Source organism: Mastigoproctus giganteus, chromosome 13 (assembly GCF_048544385.1).
Source record: "Mastigoproctus giganteus isolate SK-2022 chromosome 13, ASM4854438v1, whole genome shotgun sequence".
NCBI lineage: Eukaryota > Metazoa > Arthropoda > Arachnida > Uropygi > Thelyphonidae > Mastigoproctus > Mastigoproctus giganteus.
The window spans coordinates 93,446,399-93,473,613 of record NC_143587.1 but is presented as its reverse complement, the minus strand read 5'-3'; the positions used below and the strand labels follow the sequence as shown (position 1 = coordinate 93,473,613).

At 36.8% G+C, this 27,215-nt stretch overlaps 1 protein-coding gene across 3 annotated transcripts in view; it reads left to right on the top strand.

The window, feature by feature from the left end:
- LOC150076261 (transcription factor GATA-3-like) overlaps window positions 1-27,215 on the top strand; it is a 351,889-nt gene that overhangs the window by 298,474 nt on the left and 26,200 nt on the right. For all 3 annotated transcript variants that reach the window (XM_090387746.1, XM_090387748.1, XM_090387747.1), the window contains one exon: window positions 7,919-8,044. In XM_090387746.1, coding sequence (XP_090243872.1) covers window positions 7,919-8,044 — 126 coding nt within the window. The remainder of the gene's footprint in view (window positions 1-7,918; window positions 8,045-27,215) is intronic.

Sequence of the window (27,215 nt, the reverse complement as noted above, 5' to 3'; positions counted from 1 at the left end):
GTAGTTCACCATTTCGCCATGGTTGCTTCTAGGAATTGGGTCAATGTCGGGTTGACTTTGTAGAACTTCAGTGTCTCTATTAGTCAACTATCAGGTACGGAGTCGAAGGCCCTGCATTAGTCGATGTAGACTATGTATATGTTGCAGTGCTTCTTGTACGCTTACTCCATAACTGCAGCGATAATGTTCAACTGCAACTTGCATTCTTTGCTCATCTACTTACGTCCCTTCTGCTGCTCGGCCGTGAAGTTCTGGCTCTCCAAGCGGCTGGTCGGGATCTTTTAAATCACTGGGAGATAGAAGATCGGTCTGTACTTCGCCAGGTTTCTGGTGTCTTTGTCCTTGGCCTTCAAATAAGTGATTCCTTGAGTCAGAAACTCTGAGTTTGTGTCAGAGTGGCTTACCATCTAAAAAAAACTATTATATTAGGGTCAGAGAGTCACTTCAAATACTCACGTGTATTACGCCTGTAAATTGATTGTGTTCTCTGGTCGATTTGCTTGCTTTGCTGGACAAAAAAAAAAAATCCCCGTTTTTCCAGGGAAAAAAAAAAAAAAACCTTGCTATCTACGTCTGAGACCGACTAACTCAGCCACGGAGTGATAAAAGCCCATAAAAGATCCTAGTGTCATCGACGAGATTTGAACCCGGGCTTTTCCCATTCGGTGTGGGGAAAGACGGTGACGATACCACTGTGCTACACGCGCAGACATGCCTTCTAGGTGAACTGCTCCGCTACATTTCTATGTGTGCAGCTAAACTTCTATCAGTAGTTCTGGATGCTTGATGTTTGATGCTTTATCCGTTCCCTGGAGTTCGCCAGTTTTGGAACCTTCTGATCGACAGTTCTACTTCTTTCTCCTGAATCTCCCATTCTGCCATCTCTTGTATGTCCTTTGTTTCTTTCCGTTCTAGGTCTATTCAGAGGACACGGCAGTTATGGCTAACTTCTCTGCTCCACACAGATTGTCCTAGAACTCCTCGAGTGTCTACTGGTTGGGGGGGATGCTTTCCTTCTCCTCTTCTTCGATTTTCCTGCTCTCTCTAGTTTTCATCAAATGTCCGACAAAGTCACTCGCTGAGTGTCAGGAAGTTCAGTTGAGGGTGTGAAGGTATAATTCGATCCTCCGATTATAGGTCTCGTGTTTTCTGTGGATGTTGTCTTTCTTGAGGATGGTCTTCACTTTCCTGATCAACTTCTTACTTCTGTTACCTTGTTGGCACCAGGTTAGTTGGCCTATCTTCACTCTTAGTTCTGCTATCTTTTGCTGTACCCTTCTTTCCTAGGCTGGAGGTTCCTTATCTTTGCGTGTTGTTTTCTATTGGTCTCTGGTTTTTTTTCCTAGCATCCTGGTGGCTGCTACGATGGCACAGTAAATGGGTGGGCGGATGGTATCTACTGTTACTTCGTTATTGTTGTTGAAGTAATCCGCTATTATTCGCCGATTGTTCTGTGACTTTCCATAGGATTCTGTTTGGCTCTCTGCTCCGGTATGGCGTGGATCTTTCTGGAGTCCATTCCCTCGAATTCTGCTAGGACCTTCTTCCACTCTTCTATTCTGAATATCGCGATCTCGTCTCTTTCCACTTCGGTTGCGCTGGGCTGTACTTCTTGTATTTGCTGTTCTTCCCGTAGTTCTCGTTCGGTAATGTCAGTATTTCTTGTTCTATGTAGTTAGTTTCCCACATAGTGCTTCAATTATTCCAAGAGCTATTGCAGGAGCTACAAAGTCCTTCATGATGATAATCGATCCGTCTCTGGTCTGCTATTCGCTCTTCGAAGACCTGAACACTCAGGTTCAGTTATTTATTTTTTTTTTTTTGGTTTTTTTTTTGCTGATGCTGTACGAGCTTGCTTTCCTGCATCATTTGCCACTATTAATACTAACACTAATTTTCAGTTGTTTCCAAAGATTGTGTTAAGGTTGGAATAAATAATAGCCATCTTAGATGGCAATTTTCCATCCCTATGAGAGAAGATGATGTTTTTGACTAGCAGAAGACCAAACAGTAGGTACATACATGGGTATAATACGCAGGCATTTTAGAATATAGTTCTTAACCAGCACCTAATTTCGTATATCAGTTAACTCGTGTCAAAACCCATAAGCCTGAGATGGTCTTGGATTCTACTAGCGCAAAGTGTGACGTGAAGTTAACATGAGACCTAAATCTAGGGGAGTTGTAACCTTCTTCCCCTGTGTTCATCCAGATAAACTGGAATGTCTATGCGTTACGGTAAATTGGGCGGATTTAGTTGGATTCAAGGATAAACTGAAAGATCTCAGATAAGATTAGAATTGATAAATGGAAATATCTGCGCAGATAAAAATCTCTGGTATTTGGATCTTTTGATGTAGTTACGAAATATACGTCATCTGTGTAGGTAAGGTAGTAGAATTTTTGTTCAGATATGGTTCAAGAGTTGGTGAAAATAACAAAGTGGATAAGACTCCCCATTGAGGTATATCTGAGGTGAAAGTAACTCAGCGTTTTCATTACATTGCATTTTAGTGCAAAGCACCCTTAAGGCTTTATAGGAAGGCTGATATTGAGATGGCATTGTACGCCGATTTGTTGTCCAAAAATAGTGCATCTACTTTTTCACTAAGTGTTTCCTTAATATGGAGGAGAGTCTACAATGAAGGGGCTGCTGGTTTGTAGAATGAGTACGGGAAATCCATCTGGTCCCACTGTGGCTCTATTTGGCAGTGGTCTTTATTAATTAAAGATTATTTGGCAGATCGAGTTCTGCAAGATCATTGTACGTTTTCGGAGAACAAGATTCGGGTTACCATTTAACACATTGAGGTATTCGTTCGCAACAATCTTGTACCGGTTCTTTTCTTCTAAGGAGTTATTTGATTGACAGGGGGTACAACTGAAAGTTATGTGTGCCCAATCATGAGCACACGTGACTTTCCAAGATGTCCGTTCTTTGACTCGTGACTGCGTCCTTTCTTTAATGTCCGTCCTTTAGTTTGTGACTTCGTCTTTTCTTTGATGTCCACACTCTGGTTCGTAATTCTTCTAGATTTCACTAGGTTTTTTTTTTTTTTTTTATATACGCGTTGACAGCGGGCATCCCTTTTGCATCTGAGGAAGTTGGCTCTTGCTTGTTTATAAATGAGGAGGTAGAGCGGATTTTTGATCTCTACCATGTTCTGTATGCTTTTTGTTTCTTCAAGAACGCTTGCCTAGTCTGGGGGTTGAACCATTATTATTATTATCATCAATTTATTACCCCAGGAAACTGTGAGCCATCCCGGGACGGCAATGTGCCAGGAGGATGTGAAATGTACATACTAAGGTGCGAGGAACCACACGTACAATGTACAAGAGTACGAGCGTGCTCGACCTGTCATATTTACAGAGATGAACTTACAAGAGCTAGAAATAAAAACAAAGTTTGTAATAAACAGCAAGATAAATGAAGAAGGCAAAAAAGTCCAGGTGTAGGTGAACGTCATAGATTCAATAGCTGGTAACAATTCTTGAGTATTTCCTTTCTGTAGAGCTGGTCCTCACAGAACTTATCAGGGTGGATGCCTAATTTATTGTAGATCTGAAGGCAATTGGCTGGGAACGTGTCCTTAAGGGAATCAATGTTTGTAAGGTTAAGCCGCAGAGGGAGGTAGGAATCGGGGTGTTCTCCACTTGTCTTCATTGGCCCAGAGATTAATGGAGATATAGACGCGAGCATCAATTCGACCTGTGATAAGCCGACCAAGCATGAGTGTATTTTTTTTCGTGATGAGAAGTCTCCAGGGAATGGTGCCTAGATTAGCTTGGTGGATGGATCTGGAGTTAGTAAAAGGATGACCCACCACCTTGTTCATCCATCTGAGCAACCAATATTCCAGATTGAGGTACTTTTTTAGGTGGGAGGCAGGAGCAGATGACCAAATGGATGTGCCGAACAAGCAGCGCTGACTAATACACACCAATGAGCTCCTGAAGCACTGCCCAAAGTGCTGCATACGTCTTCTGTCTCATCCTGGCAAAGTGAGGCTGGAAAGTGAGTCCAACATCCCAGGTGAGGCCTAGGTCTGAATTGGAAGTTACTCTCTGCACCCTTTCACCGCTAACGAAGATTTGAACATCATTTTTGACTTTTTTTAGTTATCGGTAGTTGAGCAGATTTGGAAGGGTTCAGCTGCAGTCCAATTGTGGCTAGATAGTTTTCCAGTTTCGTTATCTGTGTAGATGCCTATTGGTTAATATCAAAAATCTGATGAGGATGATTTGAACTCACGTAGAACTTCAGATCGTCAGCATAAGAAACAAAGTTAGAGTTATATGCTAGGAAAGGTTCCAAAACAGCTGCGAAGAGGATAGTTGAAAGCAGACTCCCCTGCAGGATGCCTCTTGTGACGTAGAAAGTTACCTCGATGTCGTTGACGGTAACAGATGTCTGGGAAGTAGAATTGACTTCAAGATTTGTAGCAAAAAGGTATCTGCCAGACCGAAGTAGTGCTTAAGTATGGTAAACAGAGCTGGAAGGTATATTCTGTCATATACCGATTTAATGTCCAGGAAGATGAACCATGTTTTAGTGTGCTTTATTATTCTCAATTGTTTCGATGCTCCTTCATTTGCTATACGCCTCAGCTGTTGTGTTAAGAAGGCGGTTGCTTCTTCTATACCCATATTTAAGATTCTCTTACAGTTGTACGTTGTCAGGAGAATCACAATGACTTGAGCGTTGATGAAATTTATGGAGCAGATACTCACCGTTTTGTTATAGTCATCGACTCTCCTATATACATAACAATCCCACTAATGCTGAGAATTCAGTGGGATTGTATAGGAGAATGATCTGATCGAAACTTGTTAATACGATCAGTGATTTTGTAACATCTACATTATTTTATCTATATTGTACTATGAAATACTACATCCAGTTGATTTTTGTGTTATCATCAATGTTTGATTGTACATGTAATGAAAACATGTAATTATCTTATAATTATAGTACTTTATAGTCATTCAATGCATAATGTAATAGAAAACACGAATAACTTCTTTCTGTATGTTATTCTGTTTTCCATTTAATATTTAAGAAATTTTCGTTTATTGTAGTATATGAAAGAGTTTTTTAAAGGAAGAAAGCAAATAAAATGCACAGAAAAAATATATTTTCTAAAGATTTAGGTTATATGTATATACAATTTAAAGCACATGATAGTGCTACAGGACACTTCAATTTTCCTTAAAATAAGTAAGTTAAGTTATTTAAAAAAGCTTAGAATAGAGGATGCCTTCAGAAGCCATCTTTCTAAACGTGCCAAAAGATTCTGCCAACAGCGAAGAGTTCATTCAGTTTTGTACCTGTCTTGGGACTCGCCAGCTTTCATGACATTAATGGGTATTTATTTCCTAGCTTATACAGTATTAATGTGTCATACACAGAAATGTGATAGCGAATCGTTCCTCGCTTAACTTGTCATATGCTTGTACATCCTACTCCCGTCCGATCACAATGAAAAATGTATATCTGCGCCAAGAAGCGCCAACTAAAACTGTACCCAAAAACATTCAGTTTGCGTTCGAGTCACAATTTTAAGCGCATACAACGGTGGCACTGAAACTCCGAAGTTTTAACAACTTCGGAGTTTCAGTGCCTTCTCTGAACGTGGTATGATGTTTTCCCAGGTAGTGATTGTGAAGTTCTTCGTTGTATACGTACTTATACTGAAAGGCGGTTATTTCATTTTCGTTAACATTGTCTCCTTTAAAGAGGCAATCTAAAGCAGACAATGTTAACGGTAACATTGTCTCCTTAATGTTAATCTAACGGAGACAATGTTAACGGTACAAAGCCGTAGAATATCCACGTCTACAAGGCGCGAATATGCTTTGGTTGTGATTTAACAACCTAATTTAATTTGTCCGACAGAAAAAAAAAAAAAAAAAAAATGCAAGTATTTAAGTCCTACCATTCTTGACTCCACACAATAAGACAAAAGACTAACTATAAGCTGTAGCAGCTAACAACAACATACAATTTTCCAGCCCATATAAGCCTCTCTTCATCTCTGACTAACCGTTGAGACTAGAATGAAAAAAAAAAAAAAAAAAAAAAGTCAAGATTCTCCCCGTAGCAGGAAATAAAGCATCATAAAAAGTTAAAATAAATAAACAAGTATCCACCGTAATTAAGAACTCCATGCTTGTTAAGCCAACTGTGATTGTGCGGTATGTCAGTCATACTGATAAAAATAAGTCTCGTGCTCCACACAGTATTTCCATGTGCAGCAGGAGTTAAGAGCCTGGAGTATGTCAGCTGACAGTATCACTTAATCTTGTTTTGCTCTTTCCACTGCTTGATTAGAAGAAAGGCTGATTGCACCAGCTCAAGACGAAGACATGGAGAAATAAGGACAGTCAAGTTGAGGGCTAGCTGGAAATTCAAAGGCATATTTATTATTCATATAGGTACACGATTCTCCAAACACTAGTATAAGAACAGAATTTAAGGAAAATAAATAAAAAGAATTACTTATTTTCGCTGCCTATTAATCGGACTTCCATCAAAGTAACTGAGTTAGCTAGTCCCAGTCGGAACCAGTAGGGTTAATCGTCAAGAAACGCCGGTTTATAACATAGCAAAATAAATCACCTGCCCGTTAAGAACATATTTATTTTAGATACAAAAGTACATAAAACATCATAACCTTACTTGCTCTTTGCGATTTATTTTACAATACATAATTTCCTAATGCCTTCCTACAACGTCATGCAGTGAACAACACACCCTCAGAGTTGAAATTTATCTCACAAACCTCACTATGAAAAAGCTGCAAAACTTTCAGATCCCGAGATTTCTAAAAGCTTGTCACACGACATTTCTCGGCAATTAGCGGTAGACTAAGTTCCTAACAGGTTGTAAGTAGTATACATTCAGTTGTTCTTGTTTGTGCAAAGCACCTAAAGCTATGAGGAGTAAGCTTATTCTGTCCGCAAACTGTATATTTGATAGTCAGTTTTCTTGTTCTACTGGATGAAAAGGCAGGGTTCAAGGATGGGGAAAACCGTGTAATCCACTGTTACCAGTTGGAAATTCTAAGATTCCCTAATCTTTCACAATTGACATACTGGCCTATCTATCTGTCCACTTCAGAAACAGTAGAACAATGGGGGAAGGGATGCAAAAAGGAGTAATATTTCCAAAGAGAAAAAGGGTCACCACACTGGACGCATAGTAATGTTAAAATAAAACGAAAGTATTTGAAGGAAAATTATTCACATAGCAATACATTAAAAAAGTAGATAACTAAGATTACACTACATTTCATATTTGGGACATTTATAAATGATAAATCATTGTTTTTAAGAATATGCCACGAAAATAACCAGGAGTGCAAGGAATGATTTATTCAAGAATGATTGAATGTTTTATTCAAGAATTATTAAATGATTTTTTAAAGTTATGGGAGAGGAGCCTTATTAAATTGCCTTGATACAGGGGCGATCCTAGATAAGGGCTATAGCCCCCTCCACGACCAAAATAATGCGGATATGTTTTGTGTTGTTATATTACGATTATAGCTTAATGATTCCCGAGAACACTGCTTTAGCCACCCCACCTCCTGTAGAAAATCCTGGGACTGCCCTGCCTTGATATACTTTGTAGATAGATAACTTATTAAAATCGATATATTGCTTATATTTTAAAGGAATGACAATGTGTCATGCAGTAAATAAAGTAATCATTAATGGGTGCAGTTCATATTGATGTCTATTATATTGGATCTCATAGAGCTCTCGTGTGTGTGTGTGTGTGTGTGTGTGTGTGTGTGTGTGTGTGTGTGTGTGTGTGTGTGTGTGTGTGTGTGTGTGTGTAATATGAGAAAAAATTATCACAACCTAACGACATCTCCATGCATCTCATGCTGACGTCCTTTTTATGTTCCAGTCTGCTACCCGCCGTGCCGGGACTAGTTGTGCCAATTGCAAGACAACAACGACGACCTTGTGGCGGCGGAACCAGAATGGTGAGCCCGTCTGCAACGCCTGTGGACTGTATTTCAAACTCCATAACGTAAGTAATTGCGCTGACTTATTCAGTAGTTGATGTACATTCTGTTAAAGAAGCAAAGTCCTATTTTTATTTAGCTGGTTAACTTGATAAACACAGACATTCAAAAATTTGGGCATTATCGCCAATGAGAGAATTCTTAATTCTCTGGTTCTCAGAGGTTTGGGCACCTGCAGATTTTTCCGCTTAGTCATAATAATAATGAAAAAAAAAAAAAAAAAAAAAAAAAAGAAGATACACAAAAAACAATGAGACACCATTTTAATGTATTTTTTTATTTATTTAACAAATGCTTTTACAGCCTTTTTTCAGTCCATATGCAATAATTATTGGCTATTTGAAAAACTATTTGAAGTCTGTTTTGAACTTGAGATTAAAACCAAATGGCCCTCTGTCCCCACCACCCGTTCATAAGTTCATCATGTTTATTAAACATCAGGGCTGTTTAACTTCCGGCCTATCAAGGTAGTTAGTGTGACCTAGGAAGGTTTCAACATTCATTTTATTTATTGCATATATGAACTTAAAATACTGTTGCCCATGGGTAAGTGCCTAAAGTACATCTTAGCTCCCTTGTGAGCAGAAGTTGGCCGGCCCTGATATACTTCACTGAATAAAGGGACGCATTTTCTGGCAAAGACATGTTGGGCCCAGCCTCACTGACAAGCAGAGACCATTTCTTGCGAATCTGTTAAAAGTAACTCATGGGCTAATAAACGTGTCAAAAAGTAGTATGTAGTGTATTATACAAATAGTATAGTAATACAGGAATACCTCGCATAGCGCAGTTTAGAAAGCGCGGGTTTCGCTATAGTGCGGTTTACAAATTGAAAAAAAAATTTAAAAAAAAAAAAAAGTAACTGCGTTACGCACCAATACATTTGATATGTATTGTATTATAATGCCAGTACGTAGGCCAATGCGTAATGTCGAAACTCCCATTATATACGGACTCTGCTAGCATTCCTACATTAGTAAACACTCTCGATTCCGAGAGGTGAGGTCGTTGATTGTGCGTAAGCTGTACAAATATTTTTCGCTGTGTATTTTTATTAAAGATTATTTTTTTAAAAACGTTACACCTTTATACGCAAATATGAGTGAAAAGAAGAAATGTAATGGCGCCGAGTGTTCTTCCAGATCCAAACATCGAACGAGTTATGAAAGTAAGGCAGGCGTTGCAAAATGACATTCGATGTTATAAAGATGTATGCAGATAAAAAGAAGAAAAAATCTGTGCAAACTAAGCTGATCAGTTATTTTTCAAAATAAAAATACAATACATACTTCACTTATATTCTTTTGGTATGTACATACTGCAATAAAAATCATTTCTACTGTACTTACTGTTATTTTTCATTTTTATCATTTTAGTTGATTTTTTTGCAAGAACTTCGTGTGCATCAATTTATAGTAAACAAACACCTATATATTTTTGCAACCTGACCCATATAATCAAATTGTCGGAACGCATTACATTAAAATACATACTAATTATACCTCGATCAGCACAGTTTCGCATAGCGCGGTATTTTTTGGCACGAATTAATCGCGCTATGCGAGGTATTCCTGTATATTACTGTGTATATTAAAACATCTAAATACTTTACAGTATTCAGATGCTTTAATAGAGTATTCAGATGTTTTAGAGTTAAAGTATGCCAAACTATAAATTAATTATGCCAAATTAATTAAAAATAATTGCGCCATTTCATTTGTGTGCGCGCGCGCACTTGAAATGGCGCGATTATTTTTGATTTTGGAGTGTGTGTGTGTGTGTGTGTGTGTGTGTGTGTGTGTGTGTGTGTGTGTGTGTGTGTGTCACTTTTCCGTTATGTGTGCCGTTTTATTAAATACCAGGGGAATGGAGAGAAAGAAGTAATCTATTATATATTATAAAAACCGTTCTTGAATAAATATTTCTTCATGATATCGACTTCGATTTTTGCATCTAAAGATAAATCATGCATCATTCGAACAGTCTCAACCAGGAATCGAGTTTATGATGACGTTATCCAGAATTTAATGAGTTTGCGTTTACGCAAATGACTAACTAATACTGTATATAAGCATATTATGAGAACAACGATAAGAGTCGAACCAGCAGTGTAATGGACACAAGAAGAACTTCATCTGTGTCACTTTATTACTTTGTATATATGAGACGAAATCCAGATGTAGGCGTTTTAAACTAGAACCTTATTTTTAACCCTTTTCTCCGATTCATTTCGATCACAAATATCATAGAATCCGAAATACCTTTGGATTCTATGTATATAATCATACTACCAACTCTTAACATTTATAACACGCATTTTCAAATATTTTGAATAGAGTAAACTTTTGAAAAACATTTATTACCCAATATTCAAACTGACTATTCCATACCTCTGGAATAGTAATTTTTGCCAAATTGTAGATATTATTGATCAATTAAGGAATGTGAACATTTAATTTAGAAATAAAAATATTGTCTATCAAGAGGTTTCATAACGTAATGCATTATAGTGAAAGTTGTTGCTAATAACAAAACTAAACTAAAATTCATTGGTATTGCCAATTCCTATTTTTAAACATTAGTTAATGTATGCAGCGTACACATTTCAAATGCATTAGCAAACAGTAATAATTTATGATTTATAAAAAAAAATAATAATAAATTAATAAAACGAGCAAAAAACAACGACTTTTATGCGCAAACCGAAAACAGTTCTTTGCCCATTCATTGTACAGTCAGCGCATGTCAACATAATATCCAGTGTTTCAGCTACAAGTTACGGTATATCGATGGCCTATATCATATGTGCGTAAAAAAGAAATTATAATTTTAATATTTACATTGGTCCAATTTAAATGAATTTGTAAAGGATCGACAAATCGTCTAAGAGAGCCAAATATCAAATTTCATGAAAATCCATCCAAGCGGACTGACTGACGGATGGAAGGACATAGTGAAGGCAATAGACGATTTATGTATAAATGCTAAGCGTCAAATAACTGTTGTCTTTCTTTTATTGATTATCAATAATTATTCATATCTTTAATTTGGTAATAAAATATATTTTTTTAAATTTCACTTTATTGAAAGATATTTGAAAATGTATGGTGATAAATGTTAGAATTATTACTCTAGTTATAAGTTTAGTTTTTTTTTTTTTTTTTTTAATATCCGTATCTCTGGCCGTATTTTAAATATTGCCTAGAAATATTCCCGATTAGGTCAACTTATAAATAAATTTTCTATTTGTATCCGCCGACGGCCACATAGGGCCAAAGAAGTTCACAAGATCTCTAGAGAGAAAACATGAAAATCATCATATTTAGTAGTCACGGGATTGAATCACGGGCCTGTTGGAACTCAAACGCATGTACTACTGTACCCTCAGCTCGTGTTGACGGCTCAGCTACGAAGGCGAAGGCTTTATAACAAAACTGTCATGGAAAAAATTCTAAAATCAATTATGCCATTTTTTCAATATACGTTTGAAAAATATTTTATTAATTACTAATTAAATTAGTCGACTACCCATATATAATTTCTCCTTGTGTATATTCTGAGAGAACTTAAACCAGAAGATATACTAAATCGAAGAGGTTGCAGCACTTGAATTCGATCAAGTGGTATGGGAAATTCTCTTCCCGCACGATGACCACTGAACTATTATAACAACTTTTCCTCCTTTACCGAATTTTTTCCTTCCCCGTGAAGGATACTGGTACCAAGTGAATGGGTATGGTTGGGTTTTTTTTTTTTTTTTTTTGTTGGGGCATAGGCTTCTGTATCCATAATGCACCTCCCAAGGTTTTTGCAGTACTTTGATCCAAGCCCGAGGCGGGAATCGAACCCGCGACCTTTGGGTTGCCAGGCAGGCACTTTACCCACTCGGCTAGCCCGGTCGGCATGGTTGGCATGGTTGGTTGGTTGTGTCCAGTTACTATTATTACTGTTGGTTGAGGAACTCGCTTACTATCACACATGTGTTCAGAATCGGCTTTCTGGAGTTCCATATACGTGTTCTTTGGAAGGCCTATTGCTGCTAGGTTCCTATGGAGGCTCTTTGGTCCCATGCTGGTGGTCGACAAGGCGATCGGGATGGTCATTATTTGTTCCATATGCCACATTTCTTCGACTTCCTGTTTAAGTCTGCGTATTTCCTGATCTCCTCGTAGGTTTTCTGGAAGTTGCTAGTGTTGGATACCGTTATGTCAACCAGGTAGGTAGCCATTTCCTTCTTGTCAATTGAGGGTTATGTCTTGTCTGTTGTGTGGGATCGTCTCGTTCGTTATTATGGCGCAGTCCCAGTATACTTTGTGAGTATGGGTCTATAGTATGGCCTGAGGGTTGTGCTTATAATACGGTACACTTTCTTTGATCAAGTGGTATTTTTGCGGTAGCTTGTCCTGACAACCTGGTCCTGTCTGTGAGTGTAATCCGTCTGCGTGATCACCCTGCATCCCGCGGTGATGTGCGGGATTGTTTCTGAGGCCATGTGGCATCGTCGACATGTGCCATCTGACAGTCCGGGTTACAGATAACACATGTCGTCTAATATAATAATTATTATTATCTGTTTACTTATCCACGAAACGCAGACTATCCCAGGACGGTTATGCATCAGGGGCATGTGTTATTTACAATCGGAGATGCAAGGACATGTACAATGGGTTACAAGTAGAGTACAAGCGGGCTCGACCCGAGAAATTTACAAATATTACACTTACATACAAAAGGTCGAAATTATATACATACTCTGAAGTTATACAAAATTATTTGTAGAAAGTCATTCAATGATCAGGTGAAAGTGTCCTTCAGAGATTCATCAGCTGATAACAATATTCTAGCATTTTTCCCCCCTTAAAGTTTATCTTCGCACAATTTATTCAGGGGCGCCTCCGTAGCCAGGTGGGAAGGAGCAGTAGTGAGTATCACATGCTTCTTGATTAGACCGGGGTTCGAGCCCGTCACCACCAAATACGGAAGATGCGGAAAGGTCAGGGAATGCCCACCGCATATACCGGAGCAATATGGCCTTAGTTGCTAATGCTCCTAAAAACCAACAACAACAACAACAATTTATTCGGATGAATGCTTCATTTGTTAAAGATTTCGTGGGATGCTTTCTTTACATAGAATCTAAATAAACCTTTGAAAGTACAAGGTGTACAACGTAATCGCTTTGGATATGTGATGAAGCATGCGATTCTTGGGGAATATTCATACCGTTGATTTGTTGATTAGAAGGGAAATTGTGCAAATTTTATGACCAGTAGCGTATCATCTTATGCTACAGGTGATGAAACTGTACCAGTACCCTAAAATGGTTTCAAAATAAAAAAAGTGACTTTTAAGGTCAACAAAGAATTTCAACACGGCCCAAGCCACTGATGACATCCCATTGTATGTGATCATACTACCAAACAAAACTTCTCAGCCATCAGGAATAAATATATGTAAATATCTATGGAATAAGTATATGGAAGTAACTATATTTATTTCCATAAAATTTATTTATTATTATTAAAAAAAAAGGATTTAATGGCAAGGTGTCAATTTTCAAGATTGTTCAAACAAATATCGAGATACTGTCTTCAACAGCAGAGTGAGTAAGCGCCGAAAAACCAGGAACTTAACAACAATAATTAACGGACTGAAACTAAACATCGGCAATAAAAGCACACACTGGTTCACTTCTTTTGCATTTTATTTACGTTACTATTTATGAACATAATGTCTTCTTCCACTCATAGTTAAGTGGTCGTGGTTTGATGTATTTCGGGGTCGGGTTGGGGGGCCCCTTAGCTTTCAATTCCGGATGCGTCGAATCATTGATATTACTGTGAGTGTGAGAATTCATTTGATGTCATTTTAAATTTGTAATTCGTTTAAATTCTGGAGCGTTGTACTGAAGTGTTTTGAGGATCATATTGAGGAAAACTTCTCTTATTCTTCTATATACTGTATATAATAAATTTATTTAATTTAAATTGTTAATTGATACCATTATTTTAATTTAAATAATAAGTAAAAAAAATAGCTTTATCATGCGGACCTGCCTGTCTAGTGTTTGATAGAAGAGACTCTTAACTGATTTTTTTAGTCATTTCAATATAATACAATTTAATTTAATTATACTGCAATGGTTGATCGATTATTCAAATAAAATATAATTAATTAAGCAAATTTTTGAGTTCCCATATTATGACTGCAAATACAAGAATTTAGCACTTACTGATTACTTTTTAAAAAATTAGGTCAATTCTGCGTGCTTCTTTCCGGTCTTTAAATTTCTGACCCTTTCCAAAGATCTCATTATAACCACTATGATTAATATCCTGTATTATGCACATTTCAAAGAGCAAGCCAGTGAAACAACAAAAACCTGAGGAAGCCAACACGCATAAAAAAAAATAATAATTATTATTTTTTTTACGGGTTCGGGGCAACAAAATATGATACAAACAGGCAGTTCGCACTTTCAGGTTCACCTGACCAATGCTTTACAAGGGCAATCAGTTAATTCAGGCAAGCAACGGCAATGTTCGACGGGCGGCGAGTATCACTGACAGCCTCCTCCCATCCATTTCTTCTTTTTTTTTTCTTTCCCTCTCCCTCTGGTGAGCAACGTGAGACTGAAGCTTCTGGATCTATGGCCTGGCCTAAAATTTAGACATTTCAGAAGTGCCGTTTTCGGTTATGTATCTCGTAAACGGCAAAAGCCAACAATTGTAAACCCAACAATATTTTCGAAATGTATACAAAATAAATTCTATTTTTAATTCGTAACACAGGTTAGTCTTTTGTTGCCTATAATGACCCACAAATTAGCGCAAGAGTTGTATTTCATTAGTTTAATTAACCTATTTTCATAAATTGGGAGATGTCAAAATGAAAAGACAAATTCATTATCCCGAAAACACTTTCTCCTACCTAACGTTATTAACCTGCTTTCCGATTTTATTTATCGGAAGTCTACTCATTCCTGTTTTACCAGAATTACGGTATGACTCCCTGATAACGAAGTAGAGGGTTCTCCAAAATTAAAATAAAACATAAGTGCTGGGAGCATTTCTAAGGAAATCACTGATGATAGCGAAACTAGCTGGAATTTCCCGAGGATAGTTAAGGTGAAATAAGTGACACGACGTGTACAGAAGTCACTATGCCACCTGCACATCTTAACGGGGATTTGAATTCCTACATAATTTGGTTATGGTCATAAATCAGAGTAGTTAATGATGTCACAAAAATCTACAATTCAAGCAGGATAGAGTTAGACTCTTTCCGTGCAATAAATGTTTATAAACACACACACACAGACCAGTCTGCAGCGGGTGCCCAAGGGCATCAAATACAACCACAAGTCCCGTATGTATGCGCATATATTAACATATCGTGTGTGATATGTGACCCAAAATGACATGAAATTTCCAATGTTAGCGACTTGCGTAATAACAAGGTTGCCTGTTGGATTTGTGTGTGGGGAGGGGGACGAAAGGGAAGATTATTCTTGGAGTCATTATGTCTTTCTCCCGTCACAACATTCACGAACCACCCTCGCATTAGGGCTGTACGGCTTTAGCATACTATTACATGCCGTTCTATCGGAAGATGATTACGAAATAACCATCCCGAGGGTTTTGTTCATCGAGCAATTTGGATTGTTTAGATGCTAATAGCCACGGAGTATGGACCAATGCTAATAACTTTTCAAGGTTCCTCTTTCGCTTGAGGGGATCAACTAGGGGTTAATTTTCTAACGTACGTTGACGATCCGTAGCTGTAATTAAGGACTAATTGATATGCTGCTCAGGTCTGGGTTTCCCTCTGTCCTTGTTCGTAGCCTCAAGGGAAGTTACGATGAAGCGGTTTATTTTGCTTTTTATTTTTTATTTAATGCCATTTTTTACTAGCTCACTGGAAAGGAACTCGGCGTTAGAATTCGAAGGGTGTACCTTCTCGTGGATCACTTTCGAATTACTACAGTTACATTCGTAAATCACTTCTTATTTATTTCCCTTAACACATGGCTTCTTATTATTTTTATTAAAAATATAGTGACACGTTGAGGATGGGAAAAAGATTTTGAGATATAATTTTAAAAGAAGAGAGTTTATTTATAATTCAGATCAGTATCACATCAGTATCCCTCGAGATGTGTATGTACCACCGTTAATTCTGATAAGGAAAAAATATTAAATTATAAGAACAAAAAAAAAAAAAAAAAAGAGGCATATATCTGAATGCGACGTTTGTTCTAAATTTATTTTTCTCTTGATAAGTATATTAGAGTTATAAATATTGCATAGCGTTAATTTGCAACATGAGATTTTTCGATTCTTTTAGCAAACTTTGCTATGTATACAAATTATGCATTTGCATTGCATATATACGGGGGACATAAATATTATATAGCTCCGGTATCCTGAAACTCATTCACTCTCAGTTTATTACTCCCATATACTGAAACTTGTTTAGCTTTTCAGAGTTTAAAAGAATTTTGTAAGTTCAATGAATCCTTAATTGCTGTTTGAAATAAATAAAACAATGTAAATCACAAGCAGAATGGAAATTTAGTGAGATGTTTCCTATCTCTCCAAAATATGTCACTGAACCAGACATTACATGTTCACAAAATGCCCAGACGACAAAATGTTCGTATACGGAACATATCTAAGTATTTCTAGATTGATCATTAATTTATAAAGGAGCCAAATAAAGTAAAATATCAACTAAATGCATTAAAATTTATAAATATGCTTAGAAATATGTTAAAAATTAATTGTTATTATTAATATGTTGAAATTTATTTGTTAAAATACATTCAGTATGACGTAAAATGAGTTAGGTAATGAGGCTGATGATGACGCGGAGCGTTACATTTCAGGTTACCTTCTTATCTATTAATTACTAAAATTATAAATTTATAGAACATTTAATAAAACGCTATAGTTTTACGTTCTCTACACTTTATCCATTCAGTTCAAAACTGTATATTTATTACTCTTCTCTCGTTGGCTTTTTAAAGTTTCTTTTTTTTCTTTGTATTAAATATTTATCTCTTCACAAGAGTTACCACGCACGTTCAGTGGCCTTACATAACAACACACGAAGCATGCAAGGGCTACTTTTTTCTTCCCCCCGTAACAATTTGTATGGGAAAAAAAGGGGATAATAATTGTTGGATTTCTGTTTTACCGATTTTAATAAAGTTTGAGATGGATGGACAAATCTTTCTAAATGAACTAAATATAAAATTTCATTACAATTCGTACCCCGGCAGTCGTGCTGTTGCATATGGGGAAGGAAGGACAAAGTGAATACAATAGGCGTTTATGTATATATATAGAGGTTTGAAAATAAACGGAAGTGGTGTGTTGTAGTTCAAACTTCCACCAACAGAACAGATAATGATACAAAGAAACTGATAGCTTGCAAGTAACAGTCAGTTCCGTCCAGTAGCGTATCCAGGTATCATTGTAAGGGGGGAATGGCGACCAGGTCCAAGTACCATGGTAAGGGGGGGGGGGGGCATGGCGACCAGGATTTTTGAGTTTTTTTTTTTAGAACGCCTCCTGCCTTATTTTTCTTTAATTTCAAATTTTTGGTTAAGGGGGCATATGCCCCTTCTGCCCACCCCTGAATACGCCCCTGGTTTCGTTAGCAGCGTTAATATTCCGTGTCACGGTTTTGCAGTGGAGCAACGAAGGAACATCAAATTTTGATTAAACCTGAGAAAATCTGCAACAGAAAAGTATGAAATGCTAAAAGCTATTTATGGTGACGAAATGTTAAGTCGCACAATTTGTGCAGCACCTCACGGATGAGTGTAATTCAACGGTATAAGCGGTTCAATGACGCACATGAGGATGTTCACGATACCAAGAAGTAGGCACCCGCCAACCTCTCGAAATGAGGAGAGTTGCAAAAGTTCGTATCCATTAGCCGTACCATAGCAGTTCGTTGGAATAACTACACATTTCCACGGAGTGTACGAATTGGGCACCCACCGGGAAGTTAATTATTTAGAAGAGTCCCCACCCCCGAAAAGAGAAGTACGAATTGAGTACCGACCACGCAATAATTGTGCATGTGAAGAGGAAAGTCACGGAGGATATTACAGAAAGGCCTTCCAAACTGATTTGTTCTGCCTTGACACAACATACAAAAACAAATGGAATCGTTTCCAGTACAGGTTGAAGGCCTCCTCCACAAATTTCCAGCAACTGCAGCCTTGTGCTGTTTGTTACCAACGTATACTAGCAAATTTCACAATTTCATTGATTCACCTTATCTTTTGGTCTTTTTTTTGGACGTTTAGAATCAACTGGTATCCATTCCAGAATTCGTTTATTCCATCTATCGTCAGTTCTTCTTGATATGTGATATATGCCATTTACATTTTAAGCGTTGTTCTTTCAATGATGTCACAGACCTTGGTTTGTTGGCGAATCAATGCACATATTTTTCGGTCTCTTTGGGTTATATTCATAATTCGGCGCTTCTCTGTGTGACCCTCATCAGTCTTTGAATTCAATGTCCATGTATCAAAACCATATGATAGGGCAAAGAGGATACTTTGATCAAAAACTTTTCGTTTGAGACAGTGGTAAGTTTGTCTTGAAGGCTATATTAAGCTTTCCAAATGCTTGCCATCCCAATTTTATGCGCCGTTCAATTTCCGCCATGACGTTTCAATCTGTTGAAATTTCTTGCTCAAGGTAAACATACCGTTCCACTTCTAATTCTTGTCCATCAGCCATGATTTTCTTTGATCCGGTAAATTTGTCGAACATAACCCGTGTTTTCTTGATATTCATCTTGAAACCGAACTTCTTACTTTGATGCTACAGTTCTTCAATGTTCAGCTTGAGTCCTTTATCCAAATTTAGCTCTGCAAAAAATTTCTTCTAAACAGGCAGAAAATAGTTTTGGGGAGATTGTGTCTCCTTGTCGGACGCCTTTTTCGTAGTATACAAGTATATATTTCTTAATGCAAAAAACAATGCTGTACTTTGTAAGCCGAAGTGACTTTCCAAATAAATTAACAGTTACAACTAAAATAAACATTTTTCCTTTCAATAAAACATCTAACACTTACTTTAGCCGGTTAGCTTTTTTTTTATTATAATTATCTAAGCTAAATTTTAATTTCATATTCGCGATCATGTGTTTAGAACAGAGCCTAAAACAACGACTCTCACCCGACAATAGGCCAACAACTAAATCAGTGACGAAAATTATCCCCCAGGCGTGAGTCTGCTCATCGTGGATTCAACTGTGACATATTTCCCAAGTTCCTCACACGTACGGCTGGCGATATAACGACCAGCCTAAATTGTTGATATAATTTATGGGAAAAATCCCTTCAACAACAGGACATTCTATTGCCAGAAGGCAGAGGTTTACATGGGGAGGAATCGATAGAAGAAATACGGGGGTCGTGGTTTGCCTATAGAAGCAGTGGGTGACTTTGGCACCTGCGGCTGCCGTTCCGGTAATTATATACCTGGCGTAGTTGCAGCACCGAGATAAAAGTCAGCCAGCGATTAACTTTTGTTGTTGTAGCATCCATTATGGTCAACAAGAAACCTATATTTTTGGATGTGTTTGCTTTTTCTCTCCCGCACGCGTAATTTTCCTCCCTATCTATAGAAAGCAGATGAACACATTTATAGATTTTTAAAGGAACAGTTTTTTTCTTTTTTTTTTTTTTTCTTTTTTACTTGGTTGTTAATAAGTATCAGGTGGGCTGACATATCTGTGTCTACTACTGCTGAGGGCTAACATCCTGCACTATAATTTCAAATAATTTCCAGTAATTGTAAGTACAATGACTACACACACGCACCCTACCGGACAGGAAGTAGAAACGAAAGGAATATAATCACCATTCTTCAGTTTGCTGCTGGTCACAATCCATGGGAAAGACTTTTTGTTGATGTTCTTCTTGTTGTTGTTTCATTGTTTCAGAAACGTAAAACTAAATAAAATTACTCAATATCTAAAACAGCATATTCTATTCTAAAAATAGGTCCCTGCACTTCAGAATTATTTTATTTATTCATTTAACTCAGTTATTTAGTTACACAACACCCCTGTGCGGCCATAATGGCTAAGAGCGTGAAGATTGTATCTGATTCACAATTTAGTTACTAAGAGCAACTTACAGAAAGTTACTAAGATTAGCACACAATTTGAAATAGGCACCGATTTCCTAAACTGTTACTAAAAATACATCATATAACAACTTATGAGCCTCTTATATTGAAGAACAGTTTTATAAACTTTACGAATAGATTTTCATAAACTTTACAAAGATGTGGGCACATAAACAGTTCCATAAACTTTACAAAGAAGTGGGCACCCGCCAGCCTCTCGAAATGAGGAGAGTTGCAAAAGTTCGTATCCATTTTTTTAAAAAAATAATCTATTTGTAATAGATTAATTTTTATATTATTGTTTTGTTTATATAATGCTGTTATTTTAATACAGTTTTAACTACTAGTTAAGTTCTATTTTCAACCCTGTGCAGTTCTGAACAGTTCACCGTCTTATACAGTTATGGCGATTCCTTCAACAATAAAATCAGTAGGATAAGAACTGGTGGAGGCCTAAAATTCTGTTTTTTTTATGGTTTCTGTCATCACCATATTTCTATTCTTCTTATCACTACAGTACACGGTTTTTCATTATTGAGGTTAAGTGTATTCCACAGATATAAAGTATTTGTGGAAAATATACCTTGTAGGGAACTCAGCTGGGTATGTTTACGCCGGAGAAGCGGTGTTGTCCGGCCTTGACAGCTCTCCTGTCCTGCGCTTGACCTACAAGCTGGTATACATCTCGCGCATCCATTTTATGGAAAAGAGGTTGAGCAAGGATAGAAATTTCCTTTCTGTCGATATGTTATTGCATTATATGAGATAGATGAATTTTAATTATTTAAAATTCAATTATTTCATACGTGCATTTATTTAAAGTTCGGTAATAGTTTCATTCTCAAGATGAAGATCTAAACGCAATGAAAGTAGTGTCTGGCAAGTTCCAGGTACAAATTTTTAAAACTGTTAAAACTGAATGACTAATTATTTGATTTTGTTTAAAGCAGTTACCTGAGCAGCTCCACATTAATTTAATCTCTACAATTATAAACCACTTATCGTATCCCTTTAAAATAATTAATACCAAATTTCAATTTATTGAATATGACGCAGAACATACATAAATATTTTGTGAAAATTAAAAGTATGGTTTAAAAAGTCACATTACCTCTTGAAAATGCCGAATGGTTTAATTGAAACTGAAAGTGTTGATTAAACTATTGGAAGAAACGAAATCGCTTACAATTATTTGGTCCTTTCGACAAATATTGATGCAGTTGTTGTAAAATTTGTGTGCTGCTCATTTGCAACAGCTTAACTTGCGGAATCAAGACATTTGGCCTTCGGCTAAGAGGTTCAGCACAGACACTTCCTGTTTCAAAAAATCATTTTTACTTTCCATATGGCAAGACTCGTGAATAGATCTCTTGTGTTGAATTATTTTCCATGACTGACGCTCTTATTTTTGAATAAGATATTTTCGAAAAGTAACTTTCAACGAAAAAAAAAAAAAAAAAGCTATGCCATCTTAAATTACTGTTTGTTTTTGAAATTTATGCAGATAATTATTGCATCACCTGTTATGTGAGTTTTTAAACTGTATTTCTACATCTTACTTGTCATAAGCAATAAATAAAAAAGGTAGTTTCCTAGATTCTGGATCATCTATATAATAAAGCAATCCCTGTTTATATTTATTAGTTTCATTAACAATCGTACTTCTGAATACTCACAACGCTGCCTCGTTTTGTTTTTTTATTCAAGTCTCTAAAACGAAGACAACCAGACGTAGAATACTGTCTTCATTGTATTTTGTGGCATTCCACATTTAGATTTTAAACAAAAGTTAATTATTCATTAAAAGAAACCGGTGCTCAGCAGCATAGACATCACGTCATTTAAAAACTCCATAGTTTATTTACAATGAATCAGTTAAGTTGTGCAGCAAAAGCAGAGAAGCTAAATTGATTCGGTGATTAATAGGTGCGACCCTACTGTATCACCTATCCAAATTAAAATAATGAAAAAACATGGTGGCTTCGGACGTGAAAGCACTAGAAAATCGGGGGTGATTCCAACAGTGACACGAAACAAATTAGACTTCGGCCACGCCTGTCTTTCTGGCGTGATAATTGAAAACAGTTTCATCGCGGCGGCGGTGGCTCTCTCTCTCTCTCTCCACAACTTTTTAATTATAAAGCGTGAGACACGCACTTATCTCATGGTGGAAATGTAACGCAACCAATATCTGTGTCATCCTAAAGGAAATACCGACTGCCGGCAAGACCTTAGTTTCCTATCCCCGTCCATCTAATTGTGCTGTATGCTCGACAAAGCAGTCGACTGATGTCGTCTGTGATCTATCATTGTGGATAAATTAAATCACCGTAGAAATTGTTTAAATGACGCGCTAGGATTATGACTGATCTGCAGTGTAGCATTAATTTTAAGACAAATGGACTGTTTGGGTTGGGCTTTTTAGATGCGTCAATGCAAAAAAAAAAAAAAAAAAAAAAAAAAATCAAATGAAGAGTAAGTACTTTTGTGGCAATAAACTGCGCGTATTCTAACAGCCGGTTGTCACGAGGAATCAACTATCTCTCTGACAATATAGTGGGTTGGTAACGTGTCGCTCATATGGAAAGGGCCGACCGGGCTAGCCAGGTGGGTAAAAGTGCCTGCCTGGCAACCCAAAGGTCGCGGGTTCGAATCCCGCCTCGGGCTTGGATCAAAGTACTGTAAAAACCTTGGGAGGTGCATTATGGCCACAGAAGCCGATGCGCCAACAACTACCAGAAAAAAAAAAAAAAAATATGGAAAGGTTTTGGTTTAAATCCGATATTCAAACCTTTTACAAGAACTCCTGCAATTCACTGGAAATTTCAGGAATTCTTTAAAAAAAAAAAAAAAAAAAAACCAGCCTAAATTCGGAATTTAGGCCTGACGAGTGGTCAGGAGCGAGAGTGCAGCAGCAAAAGCTCTTTGAGTAGTGGGTTGGCCACTTTTCCACTAGACTGTGGTTCAAGCCTATGACTGCTAAATATGATTAACGATTGTATTCATGATTTATTGTAAAGTCCTCTAACCTGATGGTCGTGCCATCGCCAAGTTGGAGACTGCTGGTCTAATATTATTTAAACAGACTCAGTTATCCACAGCGAATGTCTTCGCTAATATAACGGACACTTTAAATAAATCCAGAACTGACCGTAATCAATCGTGTTTGGACAATCCTAGAGAACGGATATTCTACAGAAGGTAGACCATGAGAGGTTTTAGGTCCAATTCCACAACACCCAGTTCCCTTCCCCTATAGAAACATCTATAAATTTGAAACAAATTCCTATCTTTTTTAAAAATTCAGAACTTGTTTAGAATGTTCCTAAGATGTGTTAACCACCTAGAATGTCTCAAACTGCTGTTCTGGATAAAAGTGTACGGATTGTTTATATTATGTAGAAATAGGACGTTCATGATTGGTTTTTAATCAAATGAACAAGTAGAATGTGTTATTAACATGTAGGCAGCAAGCCTCAAGAACAACATAATTTACTCAGTAACGTTGCGAATTTCTATCATATTTTTATATAGAATAAAATACTCATCCTATTTATATGAGGAAAACATCCATTCTATTTACATGGGAAAACATATAAATAGAATGGATAATGACAGACAAAAATAACAAAGAATTGGAGACCCACAGGCAAACGAAGTAGAGGAAGGCGAAGAAGGAGTTGGAAGTGTGGTCTGGCCTAACTCAACAAGCAGAATAATTAATAGAAAAAGTAAGTTGCGGGACACAAAATTTGATTTCCCACGGAGGGCGAAAACAAAAGTGTGTTGTCCATGGATTTTGACAGGACGGGATAATCCCCTGTCGACGGGATTATCCAATTGATTTATCCATTGTCAGACGCTGTGTTAATATAAATTATCATGAACTGTTTAAGCAGAACGCCAGTTAAACCTATTTATTAAATTTGTGCTTACTATAATTTAAAATAGAAATCCACAAAAAATCTTTAGCAGATTTTTATCGAAAGTACATTAATAATGAAATCATAATAAATTATGTTATTTAGTGAAACATCTAATCAGTTTGGTAAAATTACAAATTAACTCACTAATTCTAAAGTTGCCAACATCAATTCCAAAATGTACATGGATTATTTTAATTTTTCAGTTTAGACTGCAAGGGAAAAGAAAAAACATATTTGCAACTAAAATGTTTCGATGAATAAAAAGTCACCCTATAATGTGAATGAACTTCTGACAAAATGTCAGTTATATTTGAGAAAGAAAACCAAGACAGTCCAAAACTGAAATATTTAATATAATTATGCAATGAAAATTTAAAATGTTTAAAAGTTTAAAATTTAAACAGTTCATGATAATTTATATTAACCGATAAACCCATAAGAGGAAATATCAATGAAATCTCTCATCAATTTATCAAACCCAGAGAGGAAGACAATTACAGTCGTCATTTTTTTTAGCGTAATAAATTATGTTAATTAGTGAAACATCTAATCAGTTTGTAATTGGTAAAAAAAAAAAAAAAAAGTAAAGTGGGTACTGTCGATGTCAGTTGAATAGTAGAAGTGTTTAACTTGTAATTAAGTACATTAATATTAAGTATATTCTCTTGCGGAAAAGTTTTGAAAATATTCTCAAAAGTCGTTTAAACATTGTAGTGAGTTTTATGTTTCAGCCTCTTGATTATCACGATGTTGAATTACAAAATCGAATCCAAGCCTAATTACAACTGGTGCTAGTGGTTTTATGCGCCAAAAAATATGCTTGATCAGCGAATCTTAAATCCATGTGTATATCGCATTATTTTCTTATTACTGTTAAAATAGCGTGTGCTATTTGACCAGACATTCAGGACACCACTCCTTGTGGGGAAATTAGGTGGCAGAATCTGGCAGAGTAAAATGCATACTCCTGGGTACCTGGTCTGACTCCAAGGGGCGAAGTGCGGGCAACGTGGGGCCTCAGCAGAGGTCTAGCAGCTAAATGGCCAGAAGAATAACGGTACACGACACCACAGACTCCAAGATCCATACACTTTTAAATCTCTTCCGAAGATTTAAAAGTGTATGGATCTTGGACAATGTAAACTACGCGGAGATGTAAACGACAATGTAAACTACGCGGAGATGGGGGAAACCCCTGGTGCCGTTTGATCCTAAATACACTTTGCTCCTTGTGTGCGCCCACCGGTATTGCACTATATCCAGTGGGTGCGGGATATTGTGCGTTTCAGCACTACAGGTGATAGTGGACCCAGACCAGCACATTAGGCTGACACGCGAGCGCCAACCCTTTTTCCGGGCCTGCTCTGCACCACCACCACCACCACAGATGAACAAGGTAGAGATGGGCAAATGCCCAGGAGCTACTAGCGATACCCCCCCCCCACACACTTTGTGTGAAATTGTCATCGACAGTGGATCAGCGTTAAATACTTTTACGTGACCATATTTTAGTGATGCAACATCACATTAGTTGCCGTATCGCATACCGGACAAAAAAAAAAAAAAAAAAAAATCAAACACATTACGCCTCAACACCGGATATTATGGACCGCACAAATTTTAATGATAGAATTGATCACCTGTGGAATTTTGATCTAGGAAATATGAAACAAATGAATAACAGTTTCTGTCGGAGAAATGCTGTTATTTCTTGTATATCCATAATCTTATCAATAATGGCTGCAGTTTACTTTTTTTTTTTTTTTTTTATCTTCTAAATATCACAATGTATCATTATTTTCAAAAATTTAATCCTATTAGCCAATGAAAAGTGACAACACTTTGGGGACCGCTAGGTTTAAATGCCTGGTCTAAATAAAATATAGCAAATAACTGTGTGTTTATATTCCGGGATGTTTATATAGGATTAAAGGCGTTTAGAACAATTTTGTCGTATTTAGAGACTACATGGACCGCTCCGTAAAGCAGACATCGATAGCAATGTAGATACCGGAATTTAGAAATTTCGATATTTATCTAGAGAGGGTTGTGGCACTTGCAATTACAACATTGCAAGTGCCACATTTTCTAACGCTGAATTCATTTTATAATTCAGATAGGAAACGCATGCAGTCCTATCGACCAAAATATTGAGGCTCTTTTATATATGGTCATAGAATGAATTATATAGTTGAAGCATACAAATCAAATCGGCCCGATTGTATATTTCAGTTAGTTTATATCGGATCAAACTCATAATGGCTAATGGACCTCACCAGCACTTTTTTGGGCGATTGCTGGCTGCACTTATGTACATATCACTGTATGAAAGACGTGTACCAAGAAAAAGTTATCATTGTCATCCTCCGATTAAAATAATGGAAAGAACTGTCGAAATAAAGTGCTACATCCAGTTAAAACCTTAAAAAATCAATAACAAAATTAATATAAGAAATAGATCTTAGAAGGAGAGTCAGGAGAATTGCACATCAGCACTGAAAGTTTTTTTTCCACGTAAACTTCGTCTTCAGACTTGATATTTATAGATTTGGGGACGGATTTCGCTTTTGTCAAATCATACTAAACATTTCATTGACAATTAAAATGTATAAGTACTCATGTCCGATGAACGATGAAACACATTTCGATTTGAATGGCCAAGTCAACAAATACATTTCTTTGTATGGACTTAAAATTTTAGAATAACTGTTCGCATCTTAACAAAACGGAGAATCCCATGTCGCCTGCCAAAGTGGATCACATTTCATAATAAAGATAAACTCTAAGGGGCCATAGACAATGACCTGGCGGCCACATGTTTGCAGTCTCTGGTCTGTATGAAGCATTAAAATTTCTTAACGTGTCTACAGTAGTTCTAAGCTTTCCTTTAAAATGTTTGCATAATATTACTACCTGATTCCTTCCCTTCCGTAAGTATTTGTAATCTTTGATATAAAAAAAGAAAAATATATACTGTATACCAAAAATGCTGTGCAGTAAAAGAATAAGTAAAGTTTAAGTGAAAAAAGCTCTTCGGAATGCCATCTGATCAGCATAAAATGTTTAATTTGTGCAAGTTTCTAAAAACA